At 35.9% G+C, this 20317-nt stretch overlaps 1 protein-coding gene across 1 annotated transcript in view; it reads left to right on the top strand.

The window, feature by feature from the left end:
- The window catches only part of USH2A (usherin), a 388071-nt gene that overhangs the window by 110108 nt on the left and 257646 nt on the right, over nt 1–20317 (top strand). The window contains exon 21 of the mRNA XM_017730037.1: nt 20163–20293. Coding sequence (XP_017585526.1) covers nt 20163–20293 — 131 coding nt within the window. The remainder of the gene's footprint in view (nt 1–20162; nt 20294–20317) is intronic.

Genomic DNA, 20317 nt, shown 5'->3' with positions numbered 1-20317 from the left:
GAGCACTACATCAAAAAAGACAGGCTTCTGTGCACAAAATCCTTATTTGCTACATGAATTCTGTTTTAGTTGCTGAACATCATAAAATCCTTGAGGCAGATATCTTATGGGAAATGTGTGTTTGTATATGGGAAATTGTAGACTATATCGTTATTCATCCTCTATTTGGGTATGCATTAATTTTTTGCAGACAGTTTTGATTTTGCATTTCCTAATTTTTGAGTGTTTACTTTTATCTATGTAATGTGCCCTAAATAGTTATTCTGAACAGTGATTAAAAGAATTCCAGCATGATAGAAGAGTCCCAGACATATCCATCATTTGGAACATTGCTGATAAATACAGATGTCAATGGGCAGAAATCTTTAATATTAATAAAATCTCTGATCTCGACTATTAGGGACATTGACTGGACTAGATGCACATCTGTATGTGAAGGATAGAGTGAATTATTTTCCAGTGTATTGTGTCTACAACAACATGTATTTCAATTGGATTTATAAGGAGAGTTCCTATTAGTGGCTATAGGCTCTCCTCTGCTTCTTTTTTACCTTCCCTCCCTTCTTTTGATTTTTTTTTAACTTTTTGATTATTTTCCCACAGTTTTTGCACTAACCATGATTTATTTCTTGCTTCTCCCTCTTCCACTCTGTTTTTCCCTCCTGGTTTTACCATTGTAATATCCTTGATTGTCTTCCTTCTGTGTTCTTCAAAGTGTTGTGTTCCTTTTTTTTTTATATTGCCTGTCACGAAGTGGCAGAAAATTAAGAAGACAAGACAAAGACTCTTTGCCTTCCTTTCTGCTGTTTAGTGAACCATCAGGATTTGGTGTCCAGGATGAATTTTATGGAAGAGCCTTAGCCCCTAAATTTCTAAGATGCAAAGTCTCCCCGCAAATGTAATTTTTGTTTGGGAATTTAATCACCATCCTCTAGATAACCATCCTGCAAAAAGCTGTTTCCTGACATTGATAAATTTAGACTTCTATTTCTTTTACTTTGGATTGACCATTCTCTAAAAAATTCATATGCCTGATCCATAGAAAGAAGGAATCAAAAATCTTAAAAACTTTTGTTTTTTAAGGTTATGAAAGTGATGTAAATTAATTCTTCAAAGTAATTGTGAAAAGGTATTTGGCATGAAGAAAATATGATTAGAAAAGATTTCTTTTTCTTACTTTTAGAAACAACTTAAAAAACCCAGAATTGTCCACTGACAATTATATTGACAGAGTAACTGCGAAGTTATTGTGCAGTATAATAACTGAGACTCCAGAAAGCAACTGTTAGCATAACCATTCGAATGAACAAACCTGCCAAGTAGGACTGTTCTGGTGTAAGGACCAGTTAGTATAGCGACAGAAATGTCATATACTAAATTACTGGAGAATTCATGATCTTGATAGCAAATTGTTGCATGGCTTTCTTTTCTTTTTAATTAAAAGCTATTCTAGAGAATTATGTACTGTATTTGTTGTAGAAAGATCTCAAAAAGTAGCTATACTCTATCTCTGTATATACCCAAAATGAGATTTGATCTAAAGTAGTTAGATCTGTGCTTACTGACTTAAGATCTATAATACCTTAAATTAATTGGGAGCATAAATGGAGAAGCTGACAACCTGGAACCTTGACTGCTTAAAATTGCTGACCCAATTACTGCTAAGCCCTTTGCTGACATGTTAATATGTCTATTTAAACTGGTAAATCACCGCCATTTCAGTGCGTGCTAGAGTTGGTCCATCGGACGAAGGAAGATGTAAGTTTAATTTAAATAATTATTGACCTATTATGACCTTTTCATTTCATTTGCACTGCTCCTCTCAAGGTAAGCAATTACATTTTTATAGTGTTGGATGGTAATCAATGTACAGGAGCTATCTTTATTGATTTAAGTAAGGCCTTTGATCTGGTGATCACTAACTATTGCTATCTAGACTGGCCCTAACTATATTGGATATTACTACTTGGTTTTAAAATAAGCAGAATGTAGAATAGTATTAAGATACTGCGACTGAAGTTCTAAAAAAATTGGGAAATCCAAAAGATTTGACTTCAAAAATCTTCCTTAGAAATTGGAAATAGCTTATTTTATGCAACCCATGCAATTTTTTTGAGTTGTAACTAAGTTTAGGTCAGCAATCTGATTTTATCTTTTTTTAATATCAAGTAGATGGTCCTTTTGGAATAGTTTTACTTAGAAAAGTCTGGCATTTAAATTTTTTTAAAATTTACCCCTATTGAACATTTCTGGGAGGAAGGTTTCGTTCATTGGTTGTTAATTTAGTTCTGCCTTATACTGTGAATTGAGTTACAAACTTCTGTTCTTCCATTTGTGGATGGAAAACAATCTGAATTTTATTTTTTTTTAAACCAATGTGCACATTTAGTGAATTTTTAACCAATATTCATGCCAATGTGTAAGGTAAAAAATAATTGAGATATTGGAGCTTAATTACAGTTTGAAAGTGGTACCTGAGTATCTTCCAAAACATACTCAGCTAACTTGTTCTCACTTTTTTTTCCTCAGTCCTCATGTGCCCACTTCTTTTATACCTCTTGCCTAACATTCTTCTGTAGATAGGTTTACTTTCTTTTGTCTCTTCTCTTCTGTTTTAATGTGTGACTTGGGAAAGCCTGACTAGGTCTGGGTTCAAACTGTCTTCAGAAATATGTGAAATTTGTGATAATTTTTGATCTGCTCCTCTAATGAGTTCCAGGCCCTCTATCCTTCTTGCAGAGGCAGTTCAGTCTTGCTCTGGTGAGCCTTGAAACTAACAGCAGTTGTTCAGAGAGGTCACCAACATAATGAAAAGGGCACTCTTGAGATATCTTGAACCACTTCCATGGATGGCCATGAAGATTAATATTGGGACCTTACATTTGACCTAATATTCTATGGAGAGTCCGTGTAGTGAGCAGAGCAAATGGGATGATGTGCTTGTGGCAGAGAGTGTAAATAAAACTGCTGCATTCTCCATTCTTTTCTTTTTTTTGCCCCATTTTTTTGGATTTTGTATGTAAGCTAAAATATTGCAAGTTGTTGTTGCCTCAGATCGTGAAGGTGGGCGTTGTTGTGCCCAGGTGCATTCCTGAGCAGCAGAAGCATTGTCTCCTTGCTGGTCACAGGTGGGAGGAGGCAGGTTGTTGTCTGCTGCTGTCCCTGCCAGCCTGTGCTGAAGTGGCTGCAGCTTGGTGTTTTGAGCTGTGCTCATGAAGAAGTTGATGATACAGTAGAACTGATAATTAAGCACAGCAATGTGCTCCCCAGTCACCACATTTTGGGATTTCATTATCTGTAAATCCTGTAAAATTGTTAGTTTGAAATATTTTTTTTCTTAGCTTGCATACTGAAAAAGCACTTAATTCTTTCCTATTTGCCCTGTTTTGGTTTTGGGAACCATTCTTTGGTTGTAATTTCAAAATTCTTCTGTCAGCATTCTGTAGTTTCATGTAGTTCCATGTTACTAATAGTTTTAATGGTGCAAGCAGGCAGGACTACAGTTGGCTTCCTCCCAGCATTGTTGTTCAGTCACATAAACTGTTCTTTTCAGTCTGTTGGTCAAAGGCTAAATGAGATGGTGAGTAAAGGTTGGGACTGATCAGCAGGCTTGAAAATTTTACCTTGAGTCTTTATCATGATCTCATTTTAGGACTGCAGGTGTTCACAGTGGAGTGACACCTTTTGCAAGTGTAATCTTTTATCTCTAAATGCTTGTAGCAGCATATTCCAATAAAGCATTTGATTTTAAAATAATGTAGATACCAAAATAAATATAATCCCTGTCTGCCAACATGGCTAAGGACTAAAAATAAAAATGAGTCAATGCTGGGACAGCTAATTTTATGTTGGGTAAAATTATGGGGATTTTTTCTCCTCTGTGGGGAAAAAAAAAGTTAAATTCCTTGGAACTGTGATAAACCTTCAAGTCAAAAAGGACATTTACTTGTCTTTTGTGCTGCTATGAAGGTTCTTTTTTTTTTTTCCCCTGAAGAACCTGCCAGACAGAGGTCTCTTTCCCCATCAGGAGAATTTTTTGTCCTGTTCGACATCATCTCTCTATGCTGTTCCACCTTCTTTGGGAGTACTGTGCCAAAGCTAAAAGACAATATGAAAGCTTTAAATATTTCTTGTATAGCAATGGCTTCACACTTGGTGTTTCACACAGCTGTAAATCTCGTATCAGATTATTTTTTAAACTTTTTGTATTAAATAGCTATAAATGATCAAAATGCTATTTTGTTTTGCCCACTTATACTATGAATATATACCAATATGAAACAACATGTTCTTCTAAACAACCCTAACGTCGTATGTGCTCCTTTGGCCCCCCATTTTACTGCATGGTGTTTTTCAGATTTCAGGAGGGAGTTGAGATAAAAGATGTCACCTGCTTTTGGTACAGCACTAGTTATATGATAGGTATTTAATATCAATGATTAAAAAAACCAGATTGCCATATTTCAAATTAAAAATATTGAAACAGGTCATATCCTAGATCTGTATAATCTTAGCACTACACTTGCTAGTCTGAATTTCTGTCTTCCCAAAAAAGTTCAACCAGCTTTCATAGAGTGACAGACCGTTCACCATTCCCTAATATGCATTGTAGATGGCAGATGCCAGAGTCTTTGTCATTGCCCCAAGGATAAGGCACTCTGCCCGAAGATATTAGATCAGCCAATTCTATCTGTGTGTATAAAGCTGGAATTTTTATTTTCTCAAGTTTTCCAGGTAGCCACAGTAAGGTCTGTAGTTATTTTTTTTTTTTGTATTTGTGTTTGACTAGTGGGATATTAATAATATGAAGTTATTTTCGGTGGTTGTACTACGTTGCAATATATTTTTAACTGATCATATACAGTCTGCAGGAAAAAGGGGAAGCATAAGCAAAGAAAAAGTCTCTTGGTCCATCGGGTAAATTTTCAGAACAATATATGAGCATTTAGTCACGCAAGTCCCATTAATGTTAATGGTCCCAAGCTTTCTTTTATTCATCACAGCGCTGATTGCACTTGGTCAGCTCTTTATCAGTTTGAAATATTGACAGTGGGAGGAGGCGTTCCCTTAGCCAGGCCTGACTGTTGCAGTGCTCTTTTAACTTAGTCATCCTGCAAATGCTCCTATAAATGGATTTATTTCAGCAGATCCAAAATACGTCAACCAGATCACCTTACCCTGGTGTTAGCCCCTTTGCGTTGGCTTCAATTTGCAAGAGCATTGATTTTAAACATTGATCATTACTTATATAGTACTCTATGGTTTTGCACCATCCTATTTATTAAACTAACCTGTTACACGTGCTGCTGTTAGAGTCCTATCTTCATCTTGCTCATAAGTGATTATTTGCTCTCTGTGATTACGATTTAGATTATAAAACAAGGTTATTGCCTGAAAAATGTGACTCCAGATTTCTGCTGTGAAGCTCCACTTTTCCTTAGTGGTCTGTATAGGACAAAGGGTAATGTTTTTTAACTAAAAGAGGGTAGATTTAGACTAGTTGCAAGGAAATTGTTTACAGTGAGGGTGGTGAAACGCCAGCACAGAAGCTGTGGATGCCCCGTCCCTGGAAACATTGAGGGTCAGTTTGGACATGGCTTTGAGGAACCTGATCTCGTTGAAGATGTCCCTGCTCATTGCAGGCGGGGTTTGACAAGGTGACCTTAAAAGGTCTCTTCCAGCCCAAGCCATTATATGATTCAAGATTCTTCCAGTGCTTTCTGCAACTCATAATGTACTTATTATAGTTATTGCAAAAGAGATTTTTCTTTCGTTGGCCATATTCTTATAGAGTGCTTTGGGTTTTTTTATTTATTAGAAAAACAGACTTTAATTGGGGGGAAACTAGGCTTTTGGAGGTCCATGCCTACTACTTTTTAGATATTTTTTTACGTGTTTTCCTCTGCTGTTCTATAGAATCTATGCAATCTGGTCACGAAAGTAGTTGTAGCACAAAGTATTTTCCAATACTGAGCAAGGTGGCGAACTACAAGATATGTAATATTTTGTGTTATTAAAATATAAAAATATCTTGCTGTTCTATTCTTTAATTCAGAGAGTCATTGTTATTTATACTGATGACACACACTGCTGCTATGCAGAATGGTATTCTTGCAGAGTTCAGAAAAGAGCATTCTGTCTACCTCAGGGAGGGGAGAAAAAAAAAACCAAACAGAAGAAATAATCTGGTTTTGCCTTATACTTAGTATCTAAGCCTATCTGCTTAAAATTCTTTGTTCTGATCATGCTTATATGCCTAAATTTGAATCAGTGTTATTCTAGGGTGGCTAGAGTTATAAAACCTGGTACTTGGAGTGGAATGTGTCCTCACATTTTCTCCCGAGTAAAGAAAATAAATAGTTCAATAATAAATAGTATCACTAGTATCACATTTTTATATAGAATTTTTTTTTTCTTTTTTTTTTTTTTCCCCAGGCTTGGTTATTAATAGTGCTCTTTTATTCTGGTTTACTTTAAAAGTTTCTTGATTTACTAAAAATAAAACTTCACCAGTAGAAGGGTTACCACGAACAGAATGCATCCCTTCTGTAGTAAATAATGGGAATTTTGGTGTAGTGGAGTTTTAGCCCTTGGGGAATTTTATTTTATGCATTTTCAAGTTGTTCAGTGACTTGCTGCAGAGACAGGGAGGGAGGAGGGGGAATCTATTTACACGAATTACAGTCTTTGTTCCCATCAGCCCTCATACTTGGATGAACAAAACGAAGGCTAGACTGAGAGGTGCAACCATCCCAGGTGATATCTTTTTGAGCCAGAAACAAATTATGAAGTGAATTGTAGAACCAGGGTGAAACCTTGTTGGGAACATTCGAGGAGGGTGTGGGCAATAAGTGTTTTTGAGGATGTCTACCACTGAGAAGACTTGTAGAAGGAAGAGAGTGTTTTATCTTGGAATGAAAGTAATCCTTTCCATGGAAGTTTTGGCCCTATTCTGACTGAGTTCCTTTACAAAAGACTTGTACATTTAATTATTATTTTTCAAAGGTTTTGTTCATTCTTTTTAAAAGATGAAGTTTTCTATAAAAGCACTGCCTCTGCACTCCAGCTTTCAAAATTAGGTTTTTATCCCATTTATTTTCTTTCTTTAGTATTCTTTAATATTTCTTTAATCTGTTTTGTATTTTTTCTCTCCCAAATTGTTCCAGTTTAGTGATTGAAATATGCCAATTCAAGCTGCTTATTCCAAACTCATGTTAAATTGTCACGTTAGCTTCATTAATTTTCAAAAAATTAGGGTTTTTCTTTCTAAACTTGGTTATGCTACTGAACTGCATGCGCTAAGGGGGAAAAACGAGCTGAATGGGAATCCTGGGTGAAGCAAAGACTGCATAATTGGTTTTGTGCCAGACCTTCTGCCTTTCACATAGGCAGGAAGGGGCCAGGGAAATGTCAGAGGTGGAAATCAGGGCAGCACAGTACTCCTGCAGAATTGCAAAGTGACCACCAGCTGCAGCCAGCCTGAAATGGCCAGGGCTCAAGGCTGCTTTAAGATGGAAGTACCCAGTTCTCCTGAAATCTTTCTACACCTAAGAGCCTCGGGATTACTTCTGCATGTTTTGGGAGGAAATGCGTGAATAACTCCCAAGCAGTCTCTCCCCAGAGCTCCTACTACGGGACAGGGCTGAACTGGCTGTAAGGCTGCAGCCTTGCCAGTCCAATGCAGCCTTTTTCCAGCAGTTTGGGATGTGGATTACCTGGTGGTCCCCAGGCTGTTCAGGAGCCTTTGCCTCCTCTATGGCTATGCCATTCTGTGCTAGGCACTCCTTGCTACCACAGTTACAGAATTCAGCCTTTTAGAGGCAGTTTCATTTCAATTATTCTTTTTATTTAGTGCTTTAAAGAGCATCTGTAATAGGGGTCTTTACATCGTTAAGGATGAGGTAGTTTTTCCCCATTTCCCTTACACTGCTCTAGCATCATAAGCAAAACTTTAAAATAATAAGTGAGTTAATCAAGCTGGTGTCATCTGAATCCTCAGGCAACACAAGGGACAGGGAAAAAGGTGACTTTTTACAGCACATGAGAAAAGATTGTTGCTTTTCTTTTTTAATATGTGTGTCTTTCTATGAGGCATTGCAAGTGGTAAAGATACAAAAAAGATTACACTGGAAACAAAAGAATATAAAGTCTCATACTTCTTAGTAATGTTGTATGTCCAATCACCCACTTTTTGATTTACATTAATGTATTATACTGTACAAATACAGTACTGTATTTGATATTGCAGTATTGTAATCAATAATGTTTTTTTCTGCTGCAGTAAGTCTTATATATTGAGAGAAAGAAGAAAGAAAAAATGATCAGTGAGTTTTGCAGAAGAGGAGAAATTTCCTTATTGCCATAATTCTGAGTTAGTCATATATTCTGTAATCACTAAAGTTTTCAGCAATAATGTAAAAATCAACACAAAGGCAGTCTACAGCAAAGAGATCTTTAATTCAAGAATCCCATAAGGAATTAAAATTCTGGAAAGATGACATAGGCTCAATCAATACCTGCCTGAAAATATCATAATATATGGAGGTTAAATGACATCATGCTATGTGAAGAAATTAAAAGAAAGTATTTTCAGTATTGGCCTTATCTCTTTTTATTTAGATAAATAATATTAGTTGAATGTTAAATCTTTACATGTCTGTTTTGTATTAGGAAAAAAAGTTGACAATAGTCTGCCTTACAGTGTGTTCTCTAATTCGGAATTTAGAGATAAACTTAATTTCCTTTGAGTATTGGTTAGAGGCATGAGAAAATCATGACCTCCTTACCATACATGGAAAAGCACTGAAACACAAACATATATCGCTGCTGGTGCTGTTGTGTGCACCAGTTGGCTTTTATTTGCATCTGGACATGTGGTGAAAATCTCAGCTCACATCCTCCTCTGCGGAGCATCTCCACTACCTGTGTAGGAGGAAGGTGTTATCTCTGTGTTCCATTACTGCCAGCATTATTGTGTACCACCCTGGTTTTCCAGGTAGGTGACTGCACACAGGACAGAGTACCTGGTTATATCTGTCCCCTGAAAGGTGTATTGACCACATTAGCTGGATTGCTGGATATAGTACAGGAGCTTCTCGGTGTTCACTGCATACTGCCAGAGTGCTTTCTTAAAAACCAGAGCAGAGGGAATGTTTGAGTTGTATTTACCACTCTGAAAGTATTTCATACCGTGTGACTATTCAGGTATAGATAAATGTGATTTCATTGCCATGCTAGTTTTGTTTTATGCTTCTGTACGTGTTTAATGCTTACTGTGAGTGCAGGGGTTTGGTTCTTGGGAATACGCCAGACTACAAATTGATGACACAGCCTCCACAGCTGGTTTACTGCACTGGGTCATGTTTTCTATGGCACACTCTGTATAGAAGCTTGGCAGAGCAGAGAATGTTGGTGAATTTGGTGAAAATGACCTTAACATATGATAAATAACATAAAATTCCCTGTTCAGTTGCTGGGCTGTGTATTGGGCCATGGCCTTCCAACAAAGGAAAAGGAAATTATAACAGCAGCTGCTGCTGAAGAACTACTTACAGGTGGTTCTTCCCTCCCTCCCCAGTTCTATTTTCAAACTCATCCAGGGATTGTGAGTGCTGTATCAATGACAACATCTTCCTTCTGTGCACTGGGAAACATTAGGAAGAGTAAGCAGAGATCAGAGATACGCTAAAGTAATTTCTGACAGAAACTTGCTAGGTTTCTTAGCTTCTCATGCAGCACTTGCCTCTGTTTATATATCTAGATATTCTAGATAGTGCATAGTAGTTAACTTTAAAGTTGGCTTTATCCTGTTGACTTTCCTGCCTTGACATGGTCGTTTAAAGACAGCAGGGCCAAGGCTGTCTTTCAGGAGTACAACTAATGGAGGAGGTCAAGGAAGATTGGAGAAGGTCTAAGAAAGGCAGATGGAGCTGGGCGAACAGAACAGTGGAAAAGATGGGTGGAGATGAACGGGGAAGAAGGAGAAAGGAATAGGGCAAAAGAGAAGGACAGAGAATGTAGCAGAAGGGCAGAAATGGGCAGAAAGAAGGGTAGATAAGGGCAAAGAGCAGAGAAGATGGGTGGAGCAGAGGGGCAAAATATAGCACAAATATTTGGACCAAGGTGAGGGTGGAAGTGGACTGGAGGTGAGCAGAACTGTGTTAGTACAAATTCTAAATCGCACCAGGCAATGGCACAAAGCAATCAAGGCAAAAATAAAAGTAATAACCTAAAACCAGTTAAAAGTACAACTGCAAATAGTGCAAAATCAACTATGAATTGGCACTTCATGAAGTGGCACTGACTTAAATGATCCACAAGAAATATTCTGTGAAAGGAAAGGTAAATTGCATACCTTTGGCCTTTAGTTTTTTCACTTTCTCCAGCTGCAGGTTCCCTTCCAAATCCTGCATATTATCCTTCTTCAGCAGAATTTCCTGTGTTTGAGACTTAAATTTGTTAACAACTTTCCAACGTGCATCCCTTATTTTTTGTGTAGACTACCTTTTTAGCAGTCTTCTGCTTTAGAATTTATTTTGCATTCCTCTCATGAATTCAAACAATTCAAAGCAAATGTAAAATAAACTCTGCCTCAGGTAGGTTACTCACTGAATTCACTAGGTCTTTTTCCTGATTGAGCTAAGCAGATACAGGCTCTGGTCTATTCTGAAATTCATATTAAGGACATAATTAACTACTGATAGAAACTAGTAATCTAAGCAAGGCCCTAACACTAGAATGAAAAGCAGTTTACACTAAAAAGGAACAGATGTACTTTGTTCTTATGTTCCAGGACTACGTTTTGAATAGACTGATTTCACTTAGTATCTGAATCTCAAAGTGAAAAATGCCATCATCTACATGTCCAGCACCAGAGAGGTTGGGCTGAACTTTTCCATTTCTGTTCTGTCCTGATCTGTAAGGGCTGTGCTTTCACTGAAACTGAGGTATTGCAGACAGTGTTTTGGTAGCTCTGGATCATATTTTAAGTAAAATATTCTGCGTAATTGCTACAAAGTGTTTGGATATGTTTTCAGTGAACATTTTGTGCCAAACCCCATAAAGCACTTAATTCACAGAGTGTGCAGTTCCTCGGTACAGAGGCACAGAACAAAATGTAATGGAATAATATTAATGCTTTCAAAGTAGGACCTGCTGCACTTTCAGGGTGTAGTTCCATTAGGTGGTAAATATCTTAGAAGGCAATGAGAGAACCCTCACAGTTACCTATATATCCATACATAAAGCTTGCACCTGATCATTCCATTGAAATCCTTTTCTGAGCTTAGTCCCTACAAATAAAACTCTTTTAGGCTTCCTCTGGAAAAGGATATTATGTGAAGAATACTCAAGGGAAATACTGCTGTAAATACTACTAGATGAAAATACTATATATTCCTTTCAGTTCTTAATTTGGCACTTTTGTTGCAGTTTACTGCTCTACCTTAAATCACTGCATTAACTTGAATATGTTGTTAGCTTTTTTATTTTCAGTTCTACCACAAGCAGCATTTGTTGCTGAGTTTGTTACTTTAATCTATACTTTTTTGCTGAGTGTTTGCTCTGTGGTGTTGTATTTCTGTCTGCAAGTTTTTTTGGGACTTTTTTTCCTCCTTGTTACATTTCCATTTTTGTCCTGTAGTGTTCCTCCAGACACTCACCAGCTTATTTTAGTTATTCTTCTGTTCCTTATGTACACTGTCTAATCAATTATCCTCCTCACTTGCTGCAGGATTTCCACCTTACTCTGCTTTCAGCCTCTGAGATGCTGTGTGATGGGATTCTGCCTTGCCTAGTGCACGGTTGTCTGAATTTGCTGTGTTTCAGATCATTACACTGACTTTAATTTTGATGTATTTGCATTTTACTCAGTTGTAGTCTAACTCTTTTCCCTTGATCAGTTAAATTACTATCTGTGCAGTGTTAAATTTGTACCACTGCTGGAAATACTAACTAAAGGCTTATAATTGAAGTGCTATTTACAACTACTGACCTCCAGCTCATTTCTGATTTCACTGTGATGTTGACCTTTTATAGATTGCACTGTTGTAAATCTTTGAAGTGATTCTTCTTGTCATCATATTTCTAGTAATTATGATTTGCATTGCATTAACACCTAGAAGCCTCTCCCACATTACCCTTGTTGCATAAGATGACCCTTTTTTATGCGCTGATTCACATACGGGTAACAGAATACAGTTCTTTCTCTAAAGAATTTATGCTGAAATGAAGACAAATGCTTGCCTCTGTTTCCATTCCTTGAATATCAACCTTTGAATTAATGAAATTGCTCATAAAGGATTCTTAGCCCTAGAAACTATTTTCTTCCTTTTCTACCAAAATCAGAGTATTTTGAACTTTTCTAGGCTATGAAAAAATTAATAAATAAAAAATGAAAAATGTTTGAGAGAGGTCATATTTGAGTAAAATTTTCTCAGATTTTGCTTGCTGGACACCAACATCAAAGAAAGTATTGGTTGAATATTGGGCTGAATTCTTCTCTTTGTTTGTATTTCACCTCAATATTGAGCAACACATAAACTAACTTGCAGCTGATCCTCACACCATGCAGCATATGATTCTCTGAGTTTCAAAATTACAGTTTTATTTCTACTCTGGTAGCTAAGCTTTGAGAAAGTGATGCTGCTTGGATTGCATGTTCATCTCATACTTTCCCAATGTACAGAGGTGGAAGGCAGTTATGAATTCTGTTCATAGATTTGCTTAATAAATGAATTTGAGGCAGGTCACTAATTTCTTTAATGATAGTATTGCTTAAAAGTCTGTGTAAAGAGCTGGCTGTTGACTCTAATGATAGAGGATGCTCACAGATAATAGCATCGCCTGCATCTTTGTATCTGGTTTCACCCTGATCTCTCATATGTTTTTTTGAGGCCTTCATTTATTTGTTTAGATAAATCTAGGTAGGCAGACTGACCAGTTGCTTTTGGGTCTTGCCAAATTTTCAGATAACGTGCCAATATTTTGAAGATCGTTCTAATTATGTTTCTATTTTCACTGAGAAAGTTGTAAAGTGCCTGTGAAAAGCCATGTTTTTGCTTTGACCTTCTTCCTTTTTACTTCCCTTAAATGCTCTTGTATATGTTTTGAGTGTGTGTTGGAAAACTTCTCTACCCCTTAACTGTCTTTCCTAGGCAATCTCAAATGTTAGTATTACATCCTCTTCCTTGTGCACTAATTGCAGTAAACCAGTCTTCTTCGCTTTATCTTCGTATGAGAGTATTCTCATGCCATGATCAATCTTTCCCTGAGCAGGTTTGTTTTTACTTAAAGAATTACTTTGTATAAATATAAATTCTTTAATGTATAAATTAGGATTTATTTTTTTTTTCATGGTATAAAGAAGTGATAGGACAGATCTGGGATGGCCAGTTAATTCTGAACTGCACCTATTGATGTGCAGAGTAATATTAATAGAGACTGAGAATTTGCTCTTTAGAGAAGTCTTGCGATGTTCTGCATAATATTCAGTGTTTGGAGGAGGCTAAACTAATCCCCTCTTTTGGAAGTATTAATGCTTCTCAAATGGCAGTAAATGCCTAGTCTCTAGGTAACTTTGCTGAATACATGTGGGCTTTTTGCTGGTTTTACGTGTGTGTTAAGGCTGTGGAGGAAAAAGAAGTAATGAATTTTTCAAACATTACAGAACCTTACACAAGTTACATTGGCCACTGTTTTTCAGGAAGGAAGAATGTGCTGGGCAGGTGGTTTAAGTGATGGCTCTCAGGTGACATATCCCAGTCATTGTCTGAGTACAGACCCAAGGGCTCCTAATTTTGAATCTCTTGATTTAACCACGAGGTATTGCACTATTCCTGACAAAGCATCACTCTGTAAGTGAGGGGATAAAGTGCTACTAATACATCACATCTTATCAAATGACTTTAAACTTATCTTGTCTTTCTTTTCACTAAGGTTTGCCGTAAATCTTTCCTACTGGGGAGTAGCAGGACTTGTGTCCTTGCTAAAAGGAGAAGATTGATTTACTGTATTCATATGGAACCAGCAGGTTCCTATGAGTATGCAATAATGAATTGGAGTATTCATAAGTTTTTTTCCCCTGTGCAACACTTTGGGAGACCTTAAAGCCTGGAACATGTTACAGAAGTGCATTTGATAGAAACTTATAAATGCATGTCTTCAGCATAGAATAACAGCATAAGAAATCTTTTAGTATGAACAGTATTCTTATTCTTCAAATAATCTAATTGATTGTTCATCGGGCTCAGTCAGCCAAAAGTGGAGAGAAACTTTGTACAGACATCATTAGTTTTTCTCCATTTAAAGATTAATCATGAAGAGCTCTGGCTCTTTAATTCTGTAATTTGTATATTTAATGGGCTGCTGCAGAATCTATGACAGTAATTAGCATAGCCTGAAAACTCATTAATACGCAACAACATGATTAATGCAGCATTAATGCAAACATGACTGAAGTTATTTGGGTTATGTAGTAAGAAGATTAAAGCTAAAATGTCCTGTTTGTTTTGCCAGTAGTGGGTATAATGGGGTAGCAAGCAAAATAAGAAAAAACAGGTATCAAATTAGTCATTTTAGTGTAAAGGGAACACTCAGATCTCATCAAGAGGATTTTGGGTTTTGGTTGATGGTTGGTTTCCACACCGCCAGTGTTGCATGTTTTTCCCTTTCATTCGCTCACCCTACTGTGTGTTTATGCTTGCTCAACATTTTAGTTTGATTTACCTTTTGGCAGTTTGAGGTATTAACAATACATAAAAAAATTCTTCATGTTGTGTCATCCTGAATAAAGTTAGACTTTTCAAAATACGGGGCTTTTGTACAGTCTAATTTAGAAACGACGGATTTCTAGTTTCTCCTGGTTTTACTGGGATCACAAAAGAAAAGGGGGTCCAGTTACAGTTTGGAAAAAAGTTTGGGAACTTTTTGTGTGTGGGTGTATACAAATATTTACACGTGTGTACATATGGATATGTACGCATTTATGTGACTTTTAAGTATCTATTTTGTATTTCTCCTGAAAAACTAAAGCAACTTAAAAATGAAAAGGATTTACTTTATCAATGGAATTACTAACAGTGTAATGTTTGTGTTGATGAGCTTTGAAAATGTTTTCGAACACATTAAGGTAACAGTGAAAGATGGAGCCTGATCCTGTATGAAAGACAACAACAGATCTTGGACAGATATGGGAAGAAGACTTTCCATTTTCTTCTCTTAATAACATCCAGGAAGCTATAGGCCATCACAAAATGTGAAGAACTCCTTGTATTCAGCAGAGGATCTTCATAAGTATGTCCAGGGAAGTGTCCTCTGAGTTGCTTCTTTTTCTCTAGTTCCACTATCCATTAAGTGAGACTGCTTTGAAAACTGATCCATTTTTGTGAAGTCTTCCTTCTAATTTTTTTCCCACAGGTGTATTTTCTTATGTAAAAAAAAATAAATAAATCTCTTTTAGCTATTGTGATGAGATGAGGTATCGCTCTCACAGAGAGAATAGCAACAAAATGCTAATTCAATGGAGATTTATAGAAATTGAGATTTTTACTCTCCATCTTATCCCCTCCCCAGTTAAAAACAAATTTTGGTTTATAATTTCTGTGGGAAAACGTATTTTGATTAGGCAAAAGCATTTGTACACAGTCTTAACGTTAAATAAACACTTAATGTTTGTCATCCTGAAGGGACTGCGGAGAGCCTAATGCTGTAGTCAAAATTTTATATACAATTTCTATTCATTTTTAGCTGGTATTATGCACAAATAAGGCTCTCAGCGAGCATAAAGTGATGTCTTTCTCTGCCAACAATTTTCTGTTCATTGGAATGTGCAATTATATAATTATTTAAACCACTTCATATAACAATGTAAGTAAAATGGAAATGCAAATTATGTTTCTACAATTGTGCAATTCTGGGAAAAAATTCACTGGAAATGGATGTGCTTCACAGATTATGCAAAATTCATTTCTAAAAATCTTTTGTGATTTTTAAGATATTTGGCAGATTTCTTCTTTTTTATTTTTCCAATTGTAATGCACACTGTTTACAATTTATTTTCTTTTTAAGTGTACAAGGAAATTGTCCATAATATGCTAAGGTATTTTTATTGTTATTATCAATCTTATGAATACGGGTTGGGATTTATGTTTTTATGAAAATTAAGCTAAAACTAGACTTGCTGGTCACTGACAAGATTGGAAATACATTTATTTGACAGTTCTCAGCACTTTTGGATAGAGTTGTTCATGTTGTTCATATTTTGGTGAAGGTTCTTGAGACTTGTAGATAATTTAATTGTATTTAATGAGTATAATAACTTCGACTTTTTAGCTATTTTCAACTGGGATCTGAACAGCTAGTTTTAGAGAAAGGTGCTTTACAGGTGTTTTTACTTAATGGTTAATGACCTACTTAATTTTTAAGTAGGTCACTTTGCTGAAATCTCTCAGCTGTTATTGCAAAAGGTGATTTCAATTGTCTTGCCTCTCTGCCTACATTCTCCCCTCTACTCTTCCCCAAAATTTCAAAAAGTCAAAAGACAATTTTGAGTACTCTAAATGTTTCTGTATTTTGAAATGTTTTTGACTTTTTTAAAACTTCTTTTTTTTTTTTTTTAAATAGAAAAACTAAACTCAGTTCAGTTAATTTGGAAAGATATATTACAGCAAATTGTTACTGTCTATACTCTGGGTGAATGGTTTCTTGGTCAAACAAAATCTATTTTAAACTTTCTATTTTGCAAGAAAAAAAGTGTTTTGCGTTAGTCAGGAATGAATTTTATTGCTGTAATAGTTATAAATTATTAGTATATGTTATGCTAATCTAGGAGCTGTTCTAATTTATTAATTTTTTTTGCTGACTGCCAACTGCTTTTTCTAAACTCAAAATAATCCCATGTGCTCTGTAAACTTGCCAGAAATGCAGACTCTCAAGAGCACATTCCTGCCTCTTAAATACTTTTTTGCAGGTCTTGTAAATCATACTGAAATGTGCTAGAAGAATCTGAATCCAGGCAGTCTGAATCTGAAATGCCGCTGAAGTTCTGAGCCTTGCTAAACTTACATGAGGGAGGCAAAGAGGGGGTAGAAAAATCCCACCATATGCATTTTCTTTATTGGACAAAAACCAGTGCTCTAGCACATCGAATATTAGAGTAATAGTACATAATTTTGCTTTTAATGACAGCCTGTTCCTAAAAGGGACTCTTGAAGCTGTTTCCCTTGCAGGGTAACATGCTGGTATTGTATCTCAGTTGAATGCCTTTGAAAATGCTTGCATTGGTGACCCTTCACAGCCTCATTCCCATTCTAACCTGGGTGTGCCATCTTTGAAACTAGGACAGAAATCCAGTCCCAATCCTCTACTGCATAGATTGAAACTATGTAGATCCTGACAGAAGGTTAGTCTGCCCTAATACAGTTTGGGATACTTGAAAATGCTAATGCTAATAATTACTAATTTATTTTACTTGTCCTTTTTATTACTCTGTGTTCTTCTTGTCATCTTTTATGTTCCCTATATACAATGCTTGTATTATTTTTTGTACAATGCCATTATAATTAAAGAAATTCAATTACAGAAATTAAATAAATTTCTTTATTTATAATTAAAGTAATTCTGACAGCTTCTCCAATTGCAACTATAATTTGAAATGGAATTAAAGAATTTATTGGAATGACATACATTAATGTTTAATTTGTAGTAGAATTTCCTGTTGGTTTTTATCCCAGAAATGATAACAAGTTCTTATGGAACAATCATTTGTGTCACACAAGCACGCGTGTTGGGTGAATTCTTGAGTTGCAATTCAAGATTCAGTTGATTAAAAGTACCTTCCTACTATGCCCCACAGATGGTCATGGTTTCCATCCAAGATTTAGTAGCATGAGTAGTGTGGCTGAGATGCAGTTTCTGTATATGACAAATTACAGAAGTAATCGTAATGTCACCACTTCTATTTATGCTTCTATTTATATGTTATATTTAACATTGAAATGAAGATTTTAGATATGCATACTGAAATAATAGACACGAGTCTTTGAGCAACTTGCAGAATGTCTCACCCTCCCCCTAGGTGTGAAAAACAAGGAAAATTTTTTGGTAATACAATATGGTTTTCAAGTTCTGTGAAACTTCGCAGATGTTCAAAGGAAAGATTTCTCTGTCCAAGTGAATTAAATCCATTTCCAGTGTTCAGTGCCACTAAGACAGAAAAATGGCATGCATGTAGTAGTTACAAGTCTGAATGGGCTTCTGGTTATGCTTTGTGTTGACCATGAGGTCCAACATTAATTACTATGGTTTTGTGAAAAATATTAGTATGTTCTTGTGAAAAATATTAATTTCACAAGTTTTTTGTCACACAGTGAAAATATTGTCTATGGAGAAGAAGTTTGCTTAATATTTGCTTTCTCTACGTCTAGAAATGCGAGAAAATATTAATATTGAGGTATAAAAGTATTTATTTAGAGGTATCTCATATGAACTTCCTTATCTCATGAGAAATTCCAAAGATCCTTGAACTTAAAGGGACAGAGTCCTTTTCTCAGTTCTTTAATAGGTGACAAATGGATTTAGAAAAAAATAACAGTTCCTGACTCATCAATAATTTCTATACAGCTGTAACTGCTCTACAAGCAGAGCTCTTCAATATCCAAACAAAAAAGAAGGCTTCTGCATAACAATTGAAAACTTCTATAATTATTGCAATTTTACTGCTATGAACCATTTCATTTATATTTTCTAATACAATATTATATGAGAATGGTGTTTTGCAGAAACTCAATTATTTTGTTTGTGTTTGTCCTTCTGAATTAGGTGTGAGGAGGCATCCTCTGGTCTTTAGAAATGTCTTTTGGCAGCTTCATAAAAATACTGGCAGCTTGTTAAATTAACTGTGCTCCTCACTGCTGAGATTGGAGGCCATCAGTCTCAGCCTCTCCAGCAGATACTGCAGCTGGAAGTACCTAGAACCTCACAGTATTGCAAGTGTTTATTATTTCTGAGCCAGGCAAAGCTATGCTTTTCCTTAAATATGAACACTGTTGGTTGAGTTTTTTTACATGCAGGGGGTTACTTGTGTGCAACTGCTTTTTGCAGGTGTTTTAATAGCAGGACTGATTTTCATTGTCTCAAGAATGTTTTGTATCTGTGACTGCATCATGTGATTTACATGAAACCGTGTATGTGATTAGTTAGAGAGGCCAAAGAATATTTCTTTCAGGTATAGGTAATTAACAAGAATAATCTAATATGAATGTGTGGCAGAATTATGATTTTTTTTTAATGTAGGTGCTGTTCAAAGTAAAAACTTTAGTCATTTATTGTTTTCTGCCTGACATAAAATAGTGAAAATACTGGATAGTTTGATAGAGTTGGGAAAAACCCAAAACTTACTGTGTTCTGTAAAAGCACCTTATACAGAAATTTCATGGAAGTGTAGAGAATAGGTGAATGTTGCTATTACTGCCTTTTCATTTCTTTTTGCAAAAAAAGTTGGTGCAGGAAGGACATGGCCCTACCACACACTCAGGGATCTTATCAGAAACCAAATGGATGTCTATTGATGATTTGGAAAGTTCTTAATTAAGCTTAGTTCATCCATTACTCCTTGGGATATTTCCAATTTTTGTTGGAAAACTACTTCTTTTCCAGGTGTTCTTTGGGCACTTAGATACAATGTTTGTAAAAGAATATATATACAGATACACACATGAACACATGCATATGTCTTTTGGAACCAAAACCCTACTATTTTTCATAGAAATTCTTGCATGCTGAAACCTCATTTCTACTTTACTTATGGAAATGTTAAGTGACAAGTGAAAATCCACAAGTAAAACATCAACTATTGGAATAGTATGCTATTATCTGAATTATATTTTAAGAAAGAAGTTACTAGAACAACCTAAGTCACAATTGCATGTCTTTTTTTACAAATGAATAAGGGCTCACAGCAATTTCTCTCAAGGGCTGCCTCAGTCTGGATTAGTAAAATTTCTCCTGCAATGTCTAGCAAGGGTTTTTTTAGGTGAACAGAACTTCCGTGATTTTGCTTTGCAATGGTGCTGCTGTTTTTAAAAGGATATTTCATTTGTAAATTTTGTTAGAACCTACAAAACCACTTTTGGCCTTAACCATCTACTTGCTTTTTTTCTAACCAGGTATTAAAGTGAAATTTAGAACCCAGGAGCCTGATGGTTTGATTTTTTTCTCTGCATCACCTGGCAATCAGGAGGAGTACATTGCACTGCAGCTGAGGAGTGGGCGTCCTTACTTTCTTTTTGATCCACAGGTACTACAAAAGACAGGATCCTAT

Source organism: Corvus brachyrhynchos, unplaced genomic scaffold, assembly GCF_000691975.1.
Source record: "Corvus brachyrhynchos isolate BGI_N302 unplaced genomic scaffold, ASM69197v1 scaffold101, whole genome shotgun sequence".
NCBI lineage: Eukaryota > Metazoa > Chordata > Aves > Passeriformes > Corvidae > Corvus > Corvus brachyrhynchos.
The sequence above is the reverse complement of the archived record's forward strand: the minus strand, read 5'-3'. Positions and strand labels throughout refer to the sequence as shown.